At 34.7% G+C, this 20,455-nt stretch overlaps 2 protein-coding genes across 3 annotated transcripts in view; one reads left to right on the forward strand and one right to left on the reverse strand.

Annotated features, from left to right (window-relative positions):
• LOC138701265 (uncharacterized) overlaps positions 1-956 on the reverse strand; it is a 28,178-nt gene extending 27,222 nt beyond the window's left edge. The window contains exon 1 of the mRNA XM_069827983.1: positions 817-956. Coding sequence (XP_069684084.1) covers positions 817-946 — 130 coding nt within the window. The 5' untranslated portion in view covers positions 947-956. The remainder of the gene's footprint in view (positions 1-816) is intronic.
• LOC138701267 (solute carrier family 35 member G1) overlaps positions 1-20,455 on the forward strand; it is a 241,617-nt gene that overhangs the window by 156,755 nt on the left and 64,407 nt on the right. The window contains exon 1 of one of the 2 annotated variants that reach the window (XM_069827984.1): positions 10,843-11,128. The exons of the other annotated variant lie outside the window; for it this stretch is intronic. The gene's annotated coding sequence lies outside the window, so the exon portion shown is untranslated. Of the gene's footprint in view, positions 1-10,842; positions 11,129-20,455 lie in introns of those variants that run through there. 2 annotated transcript variants of the gene reach the window in all.

Raw genomic sequence — 20,455 nt, forward strand, 5'->3', positions numbered from 1 at the left:
CACGAGATAACGAATAATCTAAAATAAAAATAAATATATGAACCACATTAAACAAAAGTGTTTGTAATTAGACAACAAAACGAAATTGACTATATATTTATATGAACTTTTTTGTACATTTTTAGGTCCTCTATCCATTCTCCAAAGGTTACCCTCAGTTTACATGCTATATAGGGTTGTCGGTTGGTCAAACGTCACGACCAATAGTTTTTAAACTTCTCCTTCTTTGTTAATACATCGCAAAAGACGATCTGAAACACTTAAACATATTTTTCTGAATCGTCCACACCTGTGGAGTAACGGTCAGCGCGTCTGGTCGCGAAACCAGGTGGCCCGGGTTCGAATCCCGGTCGGGACAAGTTACCTGGTTGAGGTTTTTTTCCGGGGTTTTCCCTCAACCCAATACGAGCAAATGCTGGGTAACTTTCGGTGCTGGACCCCGGACTCATTTCACCGGCATTATGACCTCCATATCATTCAGAAGCTAAATAACCGAGATGTTCATACAGCGTCGTAAAATAACCCAATAAAATAAAATAAAATAAAAATTGTCTGAATCAATTTCTTCAAAAGCCTTTTCAGTGGTTTCTTTCAAGTTCAGACATGTTAATAAATAGGTAGTATCTTTTGGCCCATCTTATATTTTCTGTTACAAGTTTAATGTAGTGCTACTTTTGTACAAAAGCTTAGAATGTTATATTAATTCTTTAATATTAATAAGCAGTTATTTCTCAGTAATTACTCTTGTGCATTCTACATAAATACAACAATTTCTGTCTAAGCACCTAATTTCTAGATCAGAGTTATTACCCTTACCTATTCGAGTTAACAGAAGTTTAAGTATTTCTGATCTTTCCTCATCAGAAAATGTGGTTCTTCTTATTCTGGTCGAGAGACCACGCCTCTCTCCAACAGTGTTTTTCTGTGCGGGAGTGTCCTCTTGCATTCAGATGCAACTGTAACATTAATGAGTGGCATTTTATTAAAACCGAGTAACCGTACCTTACAACAAATTCCACAATTTGGGACATCTGGCCGAAATCTACGGCTGACCACTAGGATCCAGAATACAAAACAGAGGTTAAATGAAAAATACAATATGATAGCGGAGAGATTAGGAAACAATGATAAATTTAAAAATAAAGTACAATTTGATTTCGGAGAAACATGAGATGAAAATACACTGAAGAGTAATGAAATGCAGTGAAAAAAAAAATACATAGTATTATACAAGTGATTGTGTAAAATGGATAATGAATCTCTCAATACCATTAGACAAATTTTGTTAATGTCCTCATTAGAAAATTTAAGAGAAAGGAGAATGGTTTTGGTTAACTTAAATGAAGTTCCCCTAGCGCCAAAAAGAAGTCCTTTCACTTCCCATGTATTAATATTCATTTTGTATCTCTCACTGAAGTGAGGAATACATAGGTTGTATATAGACTTCTTTTCATCGTTAACGTTATTGGCTTGTTGATCATCCTTCCCAAAACGGACAGTGGAGTCAAGAATGAGGCTTCTTTGATTCCGGCGATCGATGGCTATAATGTCTGCTCTTCCCGTTGACCCATTCTCAGCCAAGCAGTGCACTTCTTCGTAAATCTCCCACTTTTCCTTCCGAAGAGTGGTTGCGATGGAGCTTCTCACTTTATGGTGGTGATTGTTCCTCAGTAGTTCTCCTTTAGGGCAATAGCCGAAAACATGCCCAAGGGTTTCTACTTCGCTGCATCCTGGATGACGACACTTTTGATCTTGAAAGGAACGACCTGGCACCGATCGTACTGCTGCAATGTTAGTGGACATCTTTATGGCATTGGACCACTCTGAGGATGATATCCCTCTTCTATTACTAATTGAAGAGTTGTTTTTTAAATCTTCACTGTAAGTTACGACTCCTTTGCCTTTTTGTTTAATTAAGCCTGTCTTATATGACTGATAAAATAATTTAACCATGTACTAACTAGAGGGCGGATTTATATGCACTAAAACTAGTGAATATATGCATGCATTTATGCAGTAAAAAGTTTCTCTAAAGTATGCTCTAAAAATTGAGAAATATACACCAAAAAAAATGTTGATTTTCAATAAAATTCACACTTTTCTCATAAATTTATTCAAGTAATAAATGTAATGAACTAATGATAAAAATTGAATGATGTTATTCTTTCATTCAATTTATTCCGTAAATTAAATTAAACATATATATTCCAATTCAAACAAGCGTCCCGTATGAAACAAAATTGAGATGCACTATCACCTTTACTTTTTAAACTTCGCTCTAGAATATGCCATTCGGAAAGTTCAGGATAACAAACAGGGTTTGGAATTGAACGGGTTACATCAGATTCTTGTCAATGCGGATGACGTGAATGTGTTGGGAGAAAATCCATAAACGATTAGGGAAAACACGTAAGTTTTACTTGAAGCAAGTAAAGCGGTAGGTTTGGAAGTAAACCCCGAAAAGACACAGTATATGATTATGTCGGATGGAGTGTTAGAGGATCTAAAGAAAGTGGGAATTAAAGGATGGTGGTTGGTTGCCAGGGCCAGAGATGCATGGAAGAGAGTTCTAAGGGAGGCCGAGGCTCAAATTGGGCTGTAGCGTCGATGATGATGATGATGATGATGATGATGATGATGATGATGATGATGATGGTATGATTATGTCTCGTGATCAGAATATTCTACGAAATGGAAATATAAAAATTGGAGATTTATCCTTCGAAGAAGTGAAAAAATTCAAATATCTTGGAGCAACTGTAACAAATATCATTGACACTCAGGAGGAAATTAAATGCATAACAAAATATGGGAAATGCCTGTTATTATTCAGTTGAGGAGCTTTTATCATCTAGTCTGCTGTCAAAAAATCTGAAAGTTAGAATTTATAAAACTGTTATATTACCGATTGTTCTGTATGGTTGTGAAACTTGGACTCTCACTTTGAGAGAGGAACAGAGGTTAAGGGTGTTTAAGAATAAGGTTCTTAGGAAAATATTTGGGGCTAAGAGGGATGAAGTTACAGGAGAATGGAGAAAGTTACACAACGCAGAACTGCGCGCATTGTATTCTTCACCTGACATAATTAGGAACATTAAATCCAGACGTTTGAGATGGGCAGGGCATGTAGCACGTATGGGTGAATCCAGAAATGCATATAGAGTGTTGGTTGGGAGGCCGGAGGGAATAAGATCTTTGGGGAGGCCGAGACGTAGATGGGAGGATAATATTAAAATGGATTTGAGGGAGGTGGGATATGACGATAGAGGCTGGATTAATCTTGCACAGGATAGGGACCGATGGCGGGCTTATGTGAGGGCGACAATGAACCTGTGGGTTCCTTAAAAGCCGTTTTGTAAGTAATGTTATTCCTGTAATAGGGATTGTAAGGAGACGTTGAAGTAAATAATTAGCCTAACACTACTTCACACTATATTATTATTATTATTATTATTATTATTATTATTATTATTATTATTATTATTATTGAATGTCCAAATTTATTCATTCCTATTTTACCATTGATTTGTTCAGATTTATAATAACAATTTGTTCTATTGTTATTTCAGTAGACCTATATTTGAATTAGTTTTATGTTGTGGCGCAATATTTAAAAGGCGTAGGAAATAAAAATGTCTAGTTTTGTTTTTAAATAGCTGGCTACGGACTGGAAGGTCCGGGGTTCGATCCCAGGTGGTGACAGGATTTTTTCTCGTTGCCAAACTTTCAGAACGGCCCCGAGGTTCACTCAGCCTCCTATAAAATTGAGTACCGGGTCTTTCCCGGGGGTAAAAGGCGTCCAGAGCGTGGTGCCGACCACACCACCTCATTCTAGTGCCGAGGTCATGGAAAGCATGGGGCTCTACCTCCATGCCCCCTAAGTGCCTTCATGGCATGTTACGGGGATACCTTTTACCTTTGTTTTTAAATCAAAATCAAACCGATTTCTTACTTAAGGCACAAAAAATGTATTATGATTCAAGCTGCATACGCTTCTATCATTTATTTTTAGTAATATTTACTTGCTTACTGGCTTTTAAGGAACCCGGAGGTTCATTGCCGCCCTCACATAAGCCCGCCATAGGTCCCTATCCTGAGCAAGATTAATCCAGTCTTCATCATCATATCCCACCTCCCTCAAATCCATTTTAATATTATCTTCCCATCTACGTCTCGGCCTCCCCAAAGGTCTTTTTCCCTCCGGCCTCCCAACTAACACTCTATATGCATTTCTGGATTCGCCCACACGTGCTACATGCCCTGCCCATCTGAAACATCTGGATTTAATGTTCCTAATTATGTCAAGTGAAGAATACAATGCGTGCAGTTCTGTGTTGTGTAACTTTCTCCATTCTCCTGTAACTTCATCCCTCTTAGCCCCAAATATTTTCCTAAGCACTTTATTCTCAAACACCCTTATCCTAAGTTCCTCTCTCAAAGTGAGAGTCCAAGTTTTACAACCATAAAGAACAACTAGTAATATAACTGTTTTATAAATTCTAACATTCAGATTTTTTGACAGCAGAATGGACGATAAAAGCTTATCAAACGAATAATAACCGGCATTTCCCATATTTATTCTGTGTTTAATTTCCTCCCGAGTATCATTTTTGTGTGTTCAAAAATCAAGAGTGTTTATTGAAGTAGAAGCTTCTTAAATTACATTTAGGATGAAGAATAAGCCCTCATGTAGCAGTAGGTCAGCCTGTTGACTTTTATATATCCACAATTATTCAGTTCTGCATTAATTTCACATTGAAAAAAATTAATACTGTAGAATACAATATTAATATCTACTTATTTATTAATGAAATATTACTATTTCTTCTATTCCTTTTAATTGCAATATGTGAGTAGATAAGTTATTTGGATCATAAATTCGAGAACCAACTTAAAAGACTTGAGCAGGCTTGGTTATTTTGCACCTTTATTTGTGGCATATTTCTCAAGTCGTCATAAACTTGTCATCCTCTGTCTGAGATTCTGGCTGATACATTATTACCAGGCAGTAGGCTACATCTCACGTGACTACCTATACTGTGTCAGAAGGGGAACAATTATTTTTGTTACATATCTTAAGTCTCTGATCAGTGAATTATGTTATTAGCCAGCGATGTATGCAATGGAGGGGGAAAAGGACCTGGCTATTCTATCCCATTATCTTCTGGCTTAATTGTCTCACGAGTGATGCCTTAATGGTGTCACTTATGAGGTCCCAACCAGTCTTCGAACTACTGACTAAACATACATACAGAAACAATAGGAGTTTTGTCAGGATCCGTCTGTGCTTATCTGTTTAACAAATATCAATAGTTTACAATATTTGTCACATTTATTTTTAGTTTTTTTTTAACGTTTTCGGCTTAAGTAAGCCATCTTCAGAAAAGTTTATGCCTATATACATGAAAGTAGGGTACATGTGTGTGTAGTACAAATAAATAAACCAGTTAAATTAAGTCTCTGTAGAAGTAGATGAACATATAATGATTAAAACATTACTGTATTAAAAACAGGGCTATATGTAAGCCATAATCAAAGTCATTAAAAGTTATTAAATACTAAAATTAAATTAAAACATATGCGATGCAGTTGCAATTGAAACAGGTTGGTTCATCTGTGGTGATATCCAGATCTGACTAGAATATGGTGAATCAACTGTGGGGGAAGGAAAGAAAGAAATATGTATCAAGTTGTGATGCCTAAACTAAATTATAATGAAGGGCCATATACAAGAACAGAGCAAAGTGCATATGTAGATCAAAATAAATGTAAAATATGTACGCGAGCGTACGGAACACATCGTGATGTTTGTATCTAGATTTATGTGGTTTATTAAGCTTTTCATAGCTATAGCAGTATTTTGATCTACATATGTACTTTGCTCTGTTCTTGTATATGACCCTTCATTATAATTTAGTTTAGGCATCACAACTTGATACCGTACATATTTCTTTCTTTTCTTCCCCCACAGTTGATTCACCATATTCTAGTCAGATCTGGACATCACCACATTGCAACTGCATCGCACATGTTTTAATTTAATTTCAGTATTTAATAACTTTTAATGACTTTGATTATGGATTATATATAGCTCTGTTTTTAATACAGTAATGTAAGTTCACAGGGCTAACGGCTTCGAAGCTTCCTGGTTCTAAAGAAGTGCACTGGTAGCAATCTAAAACATGGGGGCATGAGATAGTTACTCTGCCTGCCATTAAAAATTCACTTCAACTCAATCCCCAAGGTAAAAAATAAATAAATAAATAAATAAAAAAATAAAAAAGTAATGTTTTAATCATTGTATGTCCATCCACTTCTACAAAGACTTAATTTAACTGGTTTATTTATTTGTACTACACACACATCTACTACTTTCATGTATATAGGCAGGGCCGCCGACAGAATTTATGGGCCCCTATGCAATATTGTACTCGGACCCCCTTGAAAAAAGTAACAATTACAAGTTACCAGTTATTCTAACCATAATAATTATTTGCAAAATAAATAAAAGATAACCCGATACACAGATATGGATCTAAAAATATACACTTTTATTACATTGGAAACTTTTAGCAAAACTTGACATTAGCGCAATATATTATATTCATAAAACATTATTCTTAAACACCTGTAATTTCTAACTTGCAGTCTAACATCAACAAACAACTCTCCTTGACTTCATTGATGCAAAATCATCAATTATTTCATCAAAATTTAAAGACCTAGCAAGATCGCTCTCCAGACTAAGGAGCCAAGGTTACTCAGTCGTTCTTGACACATTTTTTATTTCCTATATTTGGAAATAAACTGTCCCGTTTTAATTCCCTCAGACTATTTAGGAGATTCACATAGGTTTCACTGGGCTTGGCCCTAAATTAGAGGCATGAATTGATTTTAAATATTTCGGCTCATCACTGATCTCTTTGTTAATATCTTCATAATATTTTTCACCCAGTCTAGCATCCATATTAATATCTTCCAATTTTTTCTGTCTCTCCTTGTGCTTCTCAGCCCCCGACTTGCCTGTACTTGTCTATTGTGCAGTTAAACTATAACCAGTAACACTAATGAACAGAATTTACTAGACAAACGACAACGAAAAGACGAAAGTTTCGATACGAAACATACAATATACTGAAAAAGAAATGTATCCTACGACTTCGATTTGAGAGAGTCCACTAGCATATTGCGGTGGGCCAGTTAAAAAGGACAAGCTAATAAATACTTGAACGTGTTCAGTACAAGCGACGGGAACATAGTTCAGGCAAATGCCGGGGCCCTCAATTGTCGTGTCGGTGAACGTTAATGCGGGAAACCGATATTCTATTATATAAAAGTCAAATGAAGTGGTAATTTGTATTAATTCTACTATTGTTGAGTTAATAAGTCAGATTTATGTAACAAATATTCTTACAAAATTTTATAGTACCCGTATGTATCTACGAATAATTATTCGTGATAATAAAAAGTAATCAGACTCACTTAATCTGACGGGCCCTTATTGCTCACGGGCCCATATGCACTCGCCCCCTTTGCCCCCCCCCTTCTCGGCGGCCCTGTATATAGGCATAAACTTTTCTGAAGATGGCTTACTTAAGCCGAAAACGTTAAAAAACTAAAAATAAATATGGCAAATATTGTAAACTATTGATATGTTAAACAGATAAGCACAGACGGATCCTGACAAAACTCCTATTGTTATTATATCAGCTTATCGGCCTCCATCATGCCTTTCAAAAATACATACAGTATATAAACTTGCATAAGCCGTACAATAATATGCTAAATGACAAATTCAAATAACATTACCAGTATGTATTTTTCAGCATTGTCCTCATTTTAGATTTTACAGTGAGCTTGAGATGCATATAAATACATAGGTAGGCCTATTTTAAAATCAAATAACGATAACTTTATTTCGTTTAATTTGTTTCCATTTGGACTTAAATTCATGTTCTTATACTGCCATTAAAGTTAATAATGAAGTTAAATGCGTCATACGAATATGTCAAATATTAAATTGCGTATTACTTTGGAAATAAAACTTAAACCAAACATTTCTCCAGTTCGAAAATGTATTATGAGAACTTAGAAATTAAATAGACCTAGTATAATTTTACCTTCCGACAACTGTCTTATTTCTCTTGTCAGACTCGTAAAGTAATGTTATAATGAGGAAATGATCTTAAGCTTCAAGAATCTTCATCTATAAGCAATAATGTCGACTTTCAATTTGTTACACCATTCTCGAACATCTGCTGCTAGTAATTATTAAGTTAACATCGAGATTTAATAATCGCAATTCGTTAATTTTGTACACATTATTTCTGAAAATTTCTTAAAGACGTGTCAGAATAACAATGCATTCACTGAGAAACCATATCTTAGTTGTATCACTAAGATGACGCGGACCCATATGTCTAACATTACTTATGATATTTACAACAATAAGAACACTGGAAAGACTAACATTGAAAATGTGACATTTTTGTAAGAATAATATTATGTTTAAGAATAAAATATAACGAATAACTCACCTCGTTTTAAGTCTCCGCTAACGTAATATCTCAAATAACTGTTGTTTCTATTTTCTAGCTTCTCACTCACTCATGTAGGCTATACGACAATAATGAAAGCAGCGTAACGTTTTGGAGGCCGTGACTTCTTCTGATTGTGTGAGAATGCTATAAAACTGTCCGTTTACATACTGTTATAATATTGCTGTGAACTGCTATTCAATACAAATTCGTAATCGTTTATTAATAAAATTACATATAACATTTATAAATAATTATATTCGTATTTGGTATGTTTATTACAAAATTATACGATTCTTAGATACTTTTTGATCTGCACTTACAGAAAAAAATGTAAAATTAATATTAGCAATCGTCTAATACTATTATCCCATTTTCACGAAAGTGGCGGGTAAATTTATTTCGGTGGAAACAACAAAGCGTAAGTCATTTTATTTAGCCTGCTTTTGTTACACTTAAAAAGCATACAGATATTTGCTGCGTGATTATGTGTAAATTTAAGCGAAATTGTACATCACGTGGTAATCTCAAATAATCATTATTACATGTTTATACACTTTATATTGTAAGGCAAAGAGTTCATTACACTGACGTTTCCAAATGCAACTTTAACAAAGCCATCTTGGACACAAACAGTAATATTTTATGTCATTCATTCATTGTTTTCTGCTCAAGGGCAGGTCTTTCACTACAAACCCAGCATTCTCCAATCTTTCCTATTTTCTGCGTTCCTCTTGGTCTCCGCATAAGACCATTTATATTAATGTCGTCTATCATCTGATATTTCTGCCCCGACCTTTTCTTCCGTTTATCTTTCCTTCCAGTGCTTCCTTCAGTAAGCAGCTTCTTCACAGTCAGTAACCCAGCCAACTTCTTTTTCTCTTCCTTATCAGTTTCAGAATTATTCTTCCTTCATGTACTCTTTCTAGCACAGCTTCATTTCTTATTCTGTCTGTCCATTTCACATTCTCAATTATTCTCCATATCCACATTTCAAATGCTTATAATCGCTTGACTTTACTTCTACAAGCCACACTCCACACAAAGCACTTCACTAGCCTCTTTCTTAGTTTTTTTTTCAAAATCCACAATATGCACCTTTTTCTATTAAAAGCTTCCTTCGTCATTGCTATCCACCTTTTGACTTCTTGCCTAATACGCAATCCCTGTAAATACGCGGTTTACACGTGTTTCCTTAAAGGGCATCTTGTCGGGGTTTGCTCTAATAATAATAATAATAATAATAATAATAATAATAATAATAATAGCCTATTATTATAAACTTTTCGCGAAGCGACCTGGTACTGTTTTATTTACCACTACACTTTTTTTGCTTTTTGGACATTATATCCTCACTTCGATCACAGATACCAAATGGTTTGAATATTCCTCCGGCAGTAACTTTATAACTGATACGAAACCAGAATATAACAGTTTTAATAAGTAAATATATTCCCATTCATTATAATATTGGCATAGTTTATCAATTTCGTTTAAAGGTTTCCACGTATGTGTACTTGTGTGGACTTTCAATCCAGCACAATTAAATATCTGCTATATTAAATATGGTTATGTTAAATTAAGCAGTTATAGGCTTCACACGCGCTTTTGGGTCTGAATCATTGGTCCTCCGGTTGTCTATTCAGATTCACGTTTTAATTTTATGCTTCCTTGTAAAGGCGATGCAGTGTTACATTTTACTGGTACCTATCTCATCAAATCATTAATTGAAATGTTTTAGTAGAGTTTGTCTTATGAATTAACATTAAATATCTCAAATTTTCTCTATTTCCGGTTGTAACGAAATATTTGGTGAACATACGTTACTATCTCATTACTTTGATACCACAGTACATTAAGCTATTACAATAACAACGATTTCCTTGAAGATTTTTGTTTTATTTCTTTAATTGTAAGTTGACGTGATTAAAAATTATTAGTACCAATAATTTATTGAAATGCTGCAGTACAAATTTTATACTCAGCACGATCAGAGTATGAAGCAGTATCTCAGGAATATTTCAGTGTGATAGATTTCTGTTATTAACTACACTACGAAACTAAATAGTCCTTTAAAAAAAACACCGAAATTAAATTGTAATACGCCTATTGTTCGTCACTGAAATAACTAACAAAATGAACGTACTCCTGTACAAATATGGTATGTTCTTCGAAATCTCTGAGATGCAGCCAAAGATTGTAAAATGTTGTCCATACTCTACGCATTCTGGCGGTCACCGCGGGAACTATATTCGAGAAGTGTCACATCTGTCAAACGAAGCCTCTTTGCCTTCATCCCAGCTGATCGATATTTTCCAAGACGGATTGTCGTCGAGCAATGTGACCATGTGATCAAAAATACCTGAATCGCTTTCAAGTAATGGCTGGACGATGTAGTGCCTTTATATTTAAAATAGACGAAAGATTCTACAGGATATGTTCGGTTTCAAGTGAATCCGTAACAGTGTTTTGTTGATTGTTTTGGTGGGCTTTTCTCTTGTTCCTTTGGTTCTCAAGAGCCGGTTCATTTATAGCTCATTGACCGTGAAGTTGCTGGTTTTGTAGCAGACGACGGTCGTTCTTTGTGCCTGGTAAGATAGATTATGCATGTTTTATACGATAACTTGTCAAAATCGATGTCATAGCATGCATAGAGAGTAGTGTTTTATGACATGTTTATGTCATCACAAGCCATTTCAACATTTCTGAATAACTGTATCTAGAGATACCCCTAAATGTTTATTCTTCCGTATATCACGTTATTTTCTGCTGTCAATGACATAAATTATAGTTTATTTGCATTTGCACATTTACTTACCACAGACATTAATTTTTTAAATTCCATAATTGATTTTAGTTTTGGTGTCTTAAGTATATTGTTTTACTTTGTACTGGCGTGAAGATGCGTCAATATTTTATTTAAGTGATTATTTACACTAGCGTGATTCGTAGAATAGTAATTTGAATTAACTTCAATTTGTTTTCATTGTTATTTCGGACAAGCTTAAATCCAAACAATCAGACTAACTCATATTATTAATTTAATTCACTGAATTTTATAATATGGTCACGATTTTTCATTTACCAATTTTTTTTTTAATGTTAGTATAATTATTGTTAGCTTATATTTGATTATTGATAAACATAATATTCAGTAATCTTGCCTCTAAGTAAGAAACTGACAATCTTGTTTTCGTTTAGGATAATTATGCAATGTGTATTTCAAATATATTAATTTTAGTGTCTTAAAGTAGAAAAATAATGCAGATAGTGAAAACGGTTCCGTTACATTGTTTTGCAGATTACGATCCTCGTTACTTTTATTGTCTGAAATATTAGATAGGTAAGCCTACATCAGATTACTATGAAATTTAGGTTGATTGTGCATTTGAAAAATAAGTGGAAAACTTTCGGTACTTTTGGCGGTATTCTTTTCTCTTTCCTGAAAACGTATTAGTGATATTTTCGTTTTTAGTAGAGTTATAAAAGCGATTTATTGTTCGGCGTGGTTGTCAAATTCGCGTGAATTATTGGAAACAAACTGTATGCTTGTTACATTACTTGAACATAATAATAGTGAAACACCATTTTCTTGTGAGTTCGTGGTCGTTGGCAACGCGAAGTCGCGGTTCCACCTTTCAGTGTATATTTATTGCCTGGATTTTGTTTACTGAATCATTATTTTATTAACACAAGCGCAAAATTCAACGTTAAGATTATAAATAAGAGCTTTTAAGAGAATAATAGCTACTAATTTGTTCATGAAATATGCGTTTAATATTTTTTCTTTATGTTTTGTTGACACAGTAAGTAACTTTCACAATAAAGTGACATGTTACATTAAATCTGTAATATAAAACTGATCTCATACTATCAGTTGCATGTTGAGTACATACCTTCACACTTGGTCACTCGTAATGAGTGCATCTCTGCATATTGTATGTTGGACACAGTGCATGGGGGTTGGCCACTAAAGGGAAACTAAGAGGTGGAACTTAAATTGAGAGGATTCCATCCTGCATCGAAACTGGAATCCGGTGTGGCTTAGTGGATAAAGCGTCAGCCCGTAGAGCTGAAAACCCGGGTTCGAGTCCCGGTGCCGTAGAGAATTGTTTTCCGCTCCACCCATCCTTCATCACATGTTTTAATGAAGCTTCGCATGCTTGTGTGTTTTTGAAACTTTAAATTTTACATTTTTTTTTCGATGTGTACCTCAAGGCGTTTCTGAGATATTTTGATTCAAACTTTGCAGGCTTGTGTGTTTTTGGTTTCGTAATAACGTAAAGTATAATATTTACTGTAGCATTTATTTGTTCAAAAGAAATATTATGGGCCATGAAGATGTTAACATAGGACCAATGCATTGTATAAGACTTGGAGAAAAATATTTTTTCAAGAGATAGGCTAAGTAAGTTAAAAGATTTTAGTTTATTTTGTTCATATGATTATTACAAGCATTTTAAATGGAAATCGTTTAAATATTAATAGATTTGTAAAAGATATTAGAGATATGCATGATAATTGCACAGTTTTCATCTAAAATTTTGTTAATTAGAAACTGCTCTACGAAAATATTGAAAATGCACAGTAAATCAGAAGAAATATATTCAAAGTATGCCAAATTTCATTTATAAGGACTGAAATATAAAATGTTAAATTGCGCTCTCTTCTTAAACATATTTACGTTGGGAAAGGAAATGATTGGCAAGTGTTAAGTATGTTTCTTTCAAATACGTAGTATAATATGTTACAGGCCAGAATAAAATAAGATTTCGAATGGCTGCACCACAGTTTGAGAGATGAGTACCGGTATCGCTTTTATTTTTCGTCTTCCGTTAACAGCACAGTAACGGAAAAATAACGATTCATCTGTAGTGATATTCTGTGATTATCTTTCCCATAAGAAGTTTAGCTGGCAGTATTCTATGAAATAATAGACAAATATGAAGGAAGAGAACTTCAGTAAAGTGTTTCTCGCAGTAGAAAAAAGTTGCAATGTTATTGCTACTCATTTATGAAACAAGTAACAAAATACACATAGGCCTACTTTGTGACAGTAACTTATTTCATAAAATATGAGCGACTGGAGTAGCTCAGGCGCTAGCGCGTTTACATGCTGATCTGGAGTTGCGCTCGGGCGTGGGTTCGATTCCTGCTTGAGCTGATTACCTGGTTCGGTTTTTCCCCCGAGGTTTTCCTCAACCTTAAGGTGAATGTCAGGTAATCTATGAAGAATCCTCGGCCTCATCTCGCCAAATACCATTCGCTATTACCAATTTCATCGACGCTGAATAACCCAGTACTTGATACAGCGTCGTTAAATAACCAACTTAAAATAATAATTTTTTTTTACGAATGTGTTGATACAAATTACTTAGAATAACCTATAAAATTACACACATTAAAAATTAATTGGAATAACCATTCTAGGTTGAAATCCGTTTCAGAGACTGGTAACCTTAACCCCTAAATTGGCAATACTTCAGTCCTCACACTAGTTTAATAAACCGTGTCGGACTGTAAAGAAAACAACTATCGCAATGTCCATATTGTATATGTTGTGGAATATTATAGTATTGTGAAATTGTAATTTTCCTACCAATTTTTTTTCTGTTGTATTAAAATTATAGCATACTAGCTTAAATTACCCGGCGTTGCCCGGGTTTTAAATTTTGGTCTACAGTATTTCTAAATAAACTGTCTGTTAGACTTATCGGAGACCTCGGCAAGGGAACTATATAAAACCAAAACGAACCATATTTACTTATGTTTTCTCCTCCCTAGTGACGAATATTAAAGAAAGTGCCACTAATATCCAAAGAAACTGACTAATCGAAATAATTCCATCTCACCTATGAATAGAGTTTTAACAATATTAAGACCTTATGCTACAGGGGTATTTAAGATATTTAACATTGTGATTGATGATAATATTTATCGTACCACGGCATTATGCATTATTAAGCCTTTCTGCCCACAATATATTTCATTTCCTTCAAGGTCAAACTACAATCTGTAACGGATGGATTCTATCAAATACATGGATTTCAGGGTGTTTTGCAGTAACGGAGACTATACTCATCAGAATTCACTCTCCTGGAGAAGGCAATGTAGAACACTACCACAACAGAAAATCATATTTTTCTATAAACGGCCAACTCATTAGTGACCATAACTTATTAATAAGAGACGGGTTAACAGTAACAGTAAAATAGGCTCTATATTATTATTGCAATATTATAATATTGTAATATTATCACAAATATTACTATAACTTATAATAATTGCTTAAAATCGAATGGCTATAATAGCAATAGGCCTACGTGGGATAAAAATATCATCTTCTTTCGTTTTTCCAGTTAATATTGCCACTCATATTACGTTTCGCATGAGTTTTTGACACAAATTCTTGTTAGTGCAAAATTTTGGTGAGTCAATATTTCGCAATAGTAGGTCTACTATGGCTATTCAATATTACGTAAATTATGTGGTAGAAATCCTTGTAGTTTGAAAGAATTCTAGAATTAACAGTCTGCTCACTATCTACAATACTGCATCGAGGAATTCATAATATGGTGCTGGACTGCGTAAAGATACTTATTGCACGAATTATCTAGTTTTAGCCTTTATGATGTGTAACAACAATGTAATTTAATTTCGTGTTAAAATTTCCAAGGCCTCGTTAAAGTCTATGTTGAATACAACAGACAATAATAAAGAACAATTGACTGTAGAAGATTTTGCATTTTAATACATGAATATTTGATCTATTTATTTTTGTTTTTTATATATTTAATTAATTTAACTTCCACTTGCACAATTTTAATGTAGCCTATGTTCTTCTCCTGGTTAAAAGGTAAAGGTAAAGGTATCCCCGTAACATGCTATGAAGGCACTTGGGGGGCATGGAGGTAGAGCCCCATGCTTTCCATGACCTCGGCACTAGAATGAGGTGGTGTGGTCGGCACCACGCTCTGGCCGCCTTTTACCCCCGGGAAAGACCCGGTACTCAATTTTATAGGAGGCTGAGTGAACCTCGGAGCCGTTCTGAAAGTTTGGCAACGAGAAAAAATCCTGTCGCCACCTGGGATCGAACCTCGGACCTTCCAGTCCGTAGCCAGCTGCTCTACCAACTGAGCTACCCGGCCGTTCTTCTCCTGGTTATGAAGGTTAAATGTGCAAACTTTGGCACATATCAGTCAAAGCGTGTAGATTTGTATAGAGAACATACATACATACATACATACATACATACCCACATTCAATTTTATATATTAGCCTATTAACCTGTTGTATCCTATAGGATACATTGCCAATTTAAGGGTTAAGCTACAGTTATCTTTATATTGTTTCATGTTGCTCTAGATAATGCGTTAAGTTATAACTTGCTATATATAATATTTCATTAGTTCATATCTCTTACACGATGATTAATGTGAGGTCGATGCGATGACAAAGTAATACAATTAGAGTGTTACAATAGTTCACCTGTCATGACGGTAACCCGTATGTGTTAACCCATATCATGCGTTTTCATCGTTGTCCGTGCGGGTGCGCCAAGGACAGAGCCAGGAGAGAGTAATTGGGGTGTTTTTCTCGAGTGCAATGTATCACGTATAAATTACACATTTTGACGTTCTAATAATACGGTGCATTGAATCTTCAACATTACAGCCCCTTCATTATATTTAATGGTAAAATATACTAAGTTACAAGGTAGTGCATATGTAATATTCGTATTTTTACGTTATATCATGGTAGATTTTAGCATCCGGAGAATATATTGCTCCAACGAATTTCTGGCGAGATACCGTACAGAATACATTTCGTTAAAATTCCAGATGGCGTGGCTTAGCTCTGTACCAATGAACAGGAAGATTAATGTGTAGAAACATCTGTACTTTATCTTCTATAGCTAGATTTCTCGTGACATCACTACCAATACTCGTGCGAACTTATACAGGCTGTCTCAGGAGGTATGCAAAATACTTCAGGATAATGTAGTTTGGGTTAATCTACATCGATTTAACTTGATATACCTATGTCCGAAACGTAACGATTGTGATGCTATTGATGGGCGAACTTTAAAATGGAATGAGGCATTATAGACATATTTATACGTTTTAGATACAGGGTTGGGCAGAATTATGCACTCTGTGCTTGCACGGTGTACTACGAGCGAAGTGTACTTATAGAGTGCACGAAAACCGGTTTATTCAAGTTGCGGTACGTACTGTATGTTTCAAAAGAAAATGTTATTCTATCAAACTAAAAAAGAACACAAAGTAATGAAACACTTCCTTAAACACACAACAAAACATGTCTGTTGCACATTAATCCATATTACTCAATTTCTAAAGATTTGGAGAAACTTTATTAGCACAAGCTATGCGAAAAACTGCCGTTAAAAGCCCATCATTTCTTGTTTAAGATTTGTTTATTTTCGTAATAGAAAATAACTGTTCACATCTATAAGTGGAACCAAATAAACACAAAACTTTCTCACACAGCTTATGCAGATTGGGAAAGCGTCCTCTTGGGAATCCGTCATAAAACTGCATAAGATTCGACCTTGAATCATATTTTGCTCGCATCTCTCGATCACATCGCAGGTCAATCAATTCACACTATAATGAAGGGGGGACGTTATCAATAATCAGTTGGAATCAGAACATATAGCAAAAATACGCAAATCCATTTCCAGGCAATCTAAATCGTGGAACCTTGATGTAAATTCCTCTAATAGACCGGATAGAATACATGCGTACATTTCGAAATTTTCATTGTTCAAAATTCTATGCGCTTAGATAAGGATGGGAAATGATATATTTCGCCCTTTTGCATTTGACGTATCCATAACAGCAATTTCTCCTTAAAAGCTGCAATTCTATCAGTAAATTGTGTATTAAGAATTTCTTTTCCATGAAGTCCTAAATTTAGCTCATTTAAAAGTTGTAAGATCTGTTATAGCTGCTGGCACACTACAGCGCTCGCACTTGGAATTCCCCGTGTTCACGGAGGGCAAATGCACTCAAACGCCCATCGCTTTTAGAACATTGTGATATGATACATTATTGAAAATGCTGCATCGTGTGTTGTTCCAATAAACTTATTTCATAATTAAATACAAACTCAGTAAGAAAATAAAATGATTACACAAGACAAATTACTAAGGTTGCCTTTCTTGTGTATTACATGATTTATAAATGCATATCCGGTCGTGGTACCGGTTCTCTTTTCGACCTCAATAAAACACTTGATAGCTTGCCAATTTCAGATAACATCCGATAAACACGGGAAAACACACTGCTAGAATGGAACTCTTCGATTGGGAAAACGTCGTCTATATTTCTCAACAGCAGCCAATGCATTGCCATAACAAAATCCATAAAAAAAAACATGTCTGCATATTCACTATGCCAATATACGGATTAAATGTCAAGTGAACGTGTATTCATTTGCAGGTGTTGCGCTGTCGTTGCCGTGCTCAGATGCTGCCGTGTGCAAAAGATGTGGCGTAACACGTCAAGTATAGTACACGAAATCTCAAAACGTTCCAGTATCCCCCCCCCCAACAGATTTCGGACATAGGTCTATCAGGTTAACCGAAACATTACCATGAAGTATTTTACATACCTCCTGACACATCCTGCATATGGCATTCTTTAAGCTGTTATATGCATATAATATAGAATATTTTCAAGCCAAGCGAAGAGTGAGCATGAAATTCATGTTGTGCTTGTAAGGCAGATGACATATGACTCATAAAAAAACTGATAAAAGCTGTAGTTTATGAACATGTGTATAAAATGCAGTAAAGGATAGAAAATAATTATACCTGAAATATGTCTATGAGATGAAAAAAATTTCTCATAAAGCAAAGAAATTGCATGTACTTCGAAGTTAGCAGAACAATAATGGTCTGGAGTTTCATAATCTTATTAGTAACTAGCCGTACCCGTGCGCTCCGCTGCACCCGTTAGAAATAAATATAAAGTAATTACATAATTAAAATAGGACATTTGATCCAAGGAACATTTGTGTTTGATATAAGGGTAAATCGTTTATTATGTTACTTAATTTAAATTGTATTTGCATAATTAAAATGCGATCATTTTGATCCAGAGACCACTCATTTGGTCATAAAAATTATTTTAGGAAATACAGGAAACGAATGTACAGAATAGCCTATCAAGTTTTCTGTGCATAAGAAGCTATTTTAATCTTACCTGTCCTCAATTCACTCAGAAGTTACTGTAATAACATTATAGCATTATATCCATCTAGAGAAACTACACTTTCCAATGGTGAATTAATAATTAATTATACAAATCGGTTAATTTAGCTTCCGATATTACTTCATACAAACACAGAAACATTAGCTGTAGGCTATCTTTCATAGCTTTCGATTGTTGCTGTCCAAGGCCCTTTATAGACGAAGTCATTTGTTTTTTAATTCATTACTCGGCCTTAGATGGCAGTTATTCTAATTTTAAAACTCATTTATCTCATTAAATATCAGTCGTATCAAAATTTTCAAGGAATAAAACTTATCGGAAATTATTTTTAAAGAAACGTTTGTTATGTAACATTTTTCACAAAAATCAATAATAAGCGAGATATTTCGATTTATTTAATTCAGGCCCCCTTATAACCCCCCTTTTAAATAATGTATTTTGAATGCCATATAGCCTAAAATCTAAGTTACAACGAACTTAATTTATATTCCAATTTTCATCGAAGTACGTTCAGCCATTATCGCGTGAAAAGGTAACAAACATACAGACAGACAGACATACAAACAAAAATTTCAAAAAAGCGATTTTCGATTTCAGGGTGATTAATTATATATGTTAGGACCAATTATTTTTGGAAAATCGAAAATTACCAGACAAATTTCGGCTACAGATTTATTATTAGTATAGATATATTATATACGTGTTATTTATTTCCGACTTAACAAATATTTGATATACTCTTTCGGTTGTCAAACATCACAAAATAGTACTATGACATATAAATAGGGACTGTATTTTTGGGGAAACAAAATAGGTGATTTCTGTGTTAATCCTGCCACTATTTCGGTGGGTAGGTATTTCGTGAAATAGGTTCTCAGTTCAGTGGGTATTTCGTAAAATAAGTTGTCAATTAAATATACGAGTATTATGTTTAATATAAAACTTGTTACTTTTTTTTTTTTGCTTCTTTTTTCTTGCACATACTGCGCATCGGCGTCACCAAGATATAAACTAAGCATGATTTCTACATTGTCCACACGAAGATTTGTGCAACAGTCAGTGAGTAACCTATTTTCGTGTACACATCCTCTCCCTCCTCCCTCTCCATATTCTCATTCCACTTTACCAACTGACCTCATCCCTCCACGGTCTCCTCCCACCCCATCGTCATCTCCTCACACACTATCTTCTCTTCATTGTTCTATATACACTTTTAGCACTTATAAATCACTGATTAACTTTTAACTTCTTTATAGTGTTAATTTTTAGGAAATTACCTGGATGACTAGTTTCGAAGTGTTGTTCTTCATTGTCCAAAGTCTAGTGAAGATCCCGCGCTATTCTCTAGTTTCCTGTTGTGGTGGAGCAGGCATGTCAATTGATGCCCACAGGAGCAAGCGCGCGCTTTAGAGCCCAGGAGAGCCTGAGCGCTTTACATCGGAAAGGAAAGAGACAGACGAAAGAGGTGGTATATGCCGCTTGGTCGAGCTATATTCAGGGATGGCCAGCACTGATTCAATAGATAAAGGGAAGAGAACGTATTAAAACTGTACCCATGTTAATTTTTAGATTTGCCTGAGAAGTATAAGTGGATTATAAGAATGTAAGTTTTAATTTTAATGCTCATTTTTCACAAGTTTGATTTTTTTATTCAAAAGAAATATTTACTCAACTTTTCGT

The sequence above is a fragment of the Periplaneta americana genome, chromosome 6, assembly GCF_040183065.1.
Source record: "Periplaneta americana isolate PAMFEO1 chromosome 6, P.americana_PAMFEO1_priV1, whole genome shotgun sequence".
NCBI classification, from domain to species: Eukaryota; Metazoa; Arthropoda; class Insecta; order Blattodea; family Blattidae; genus Periplaneta; species Periplaneta americana.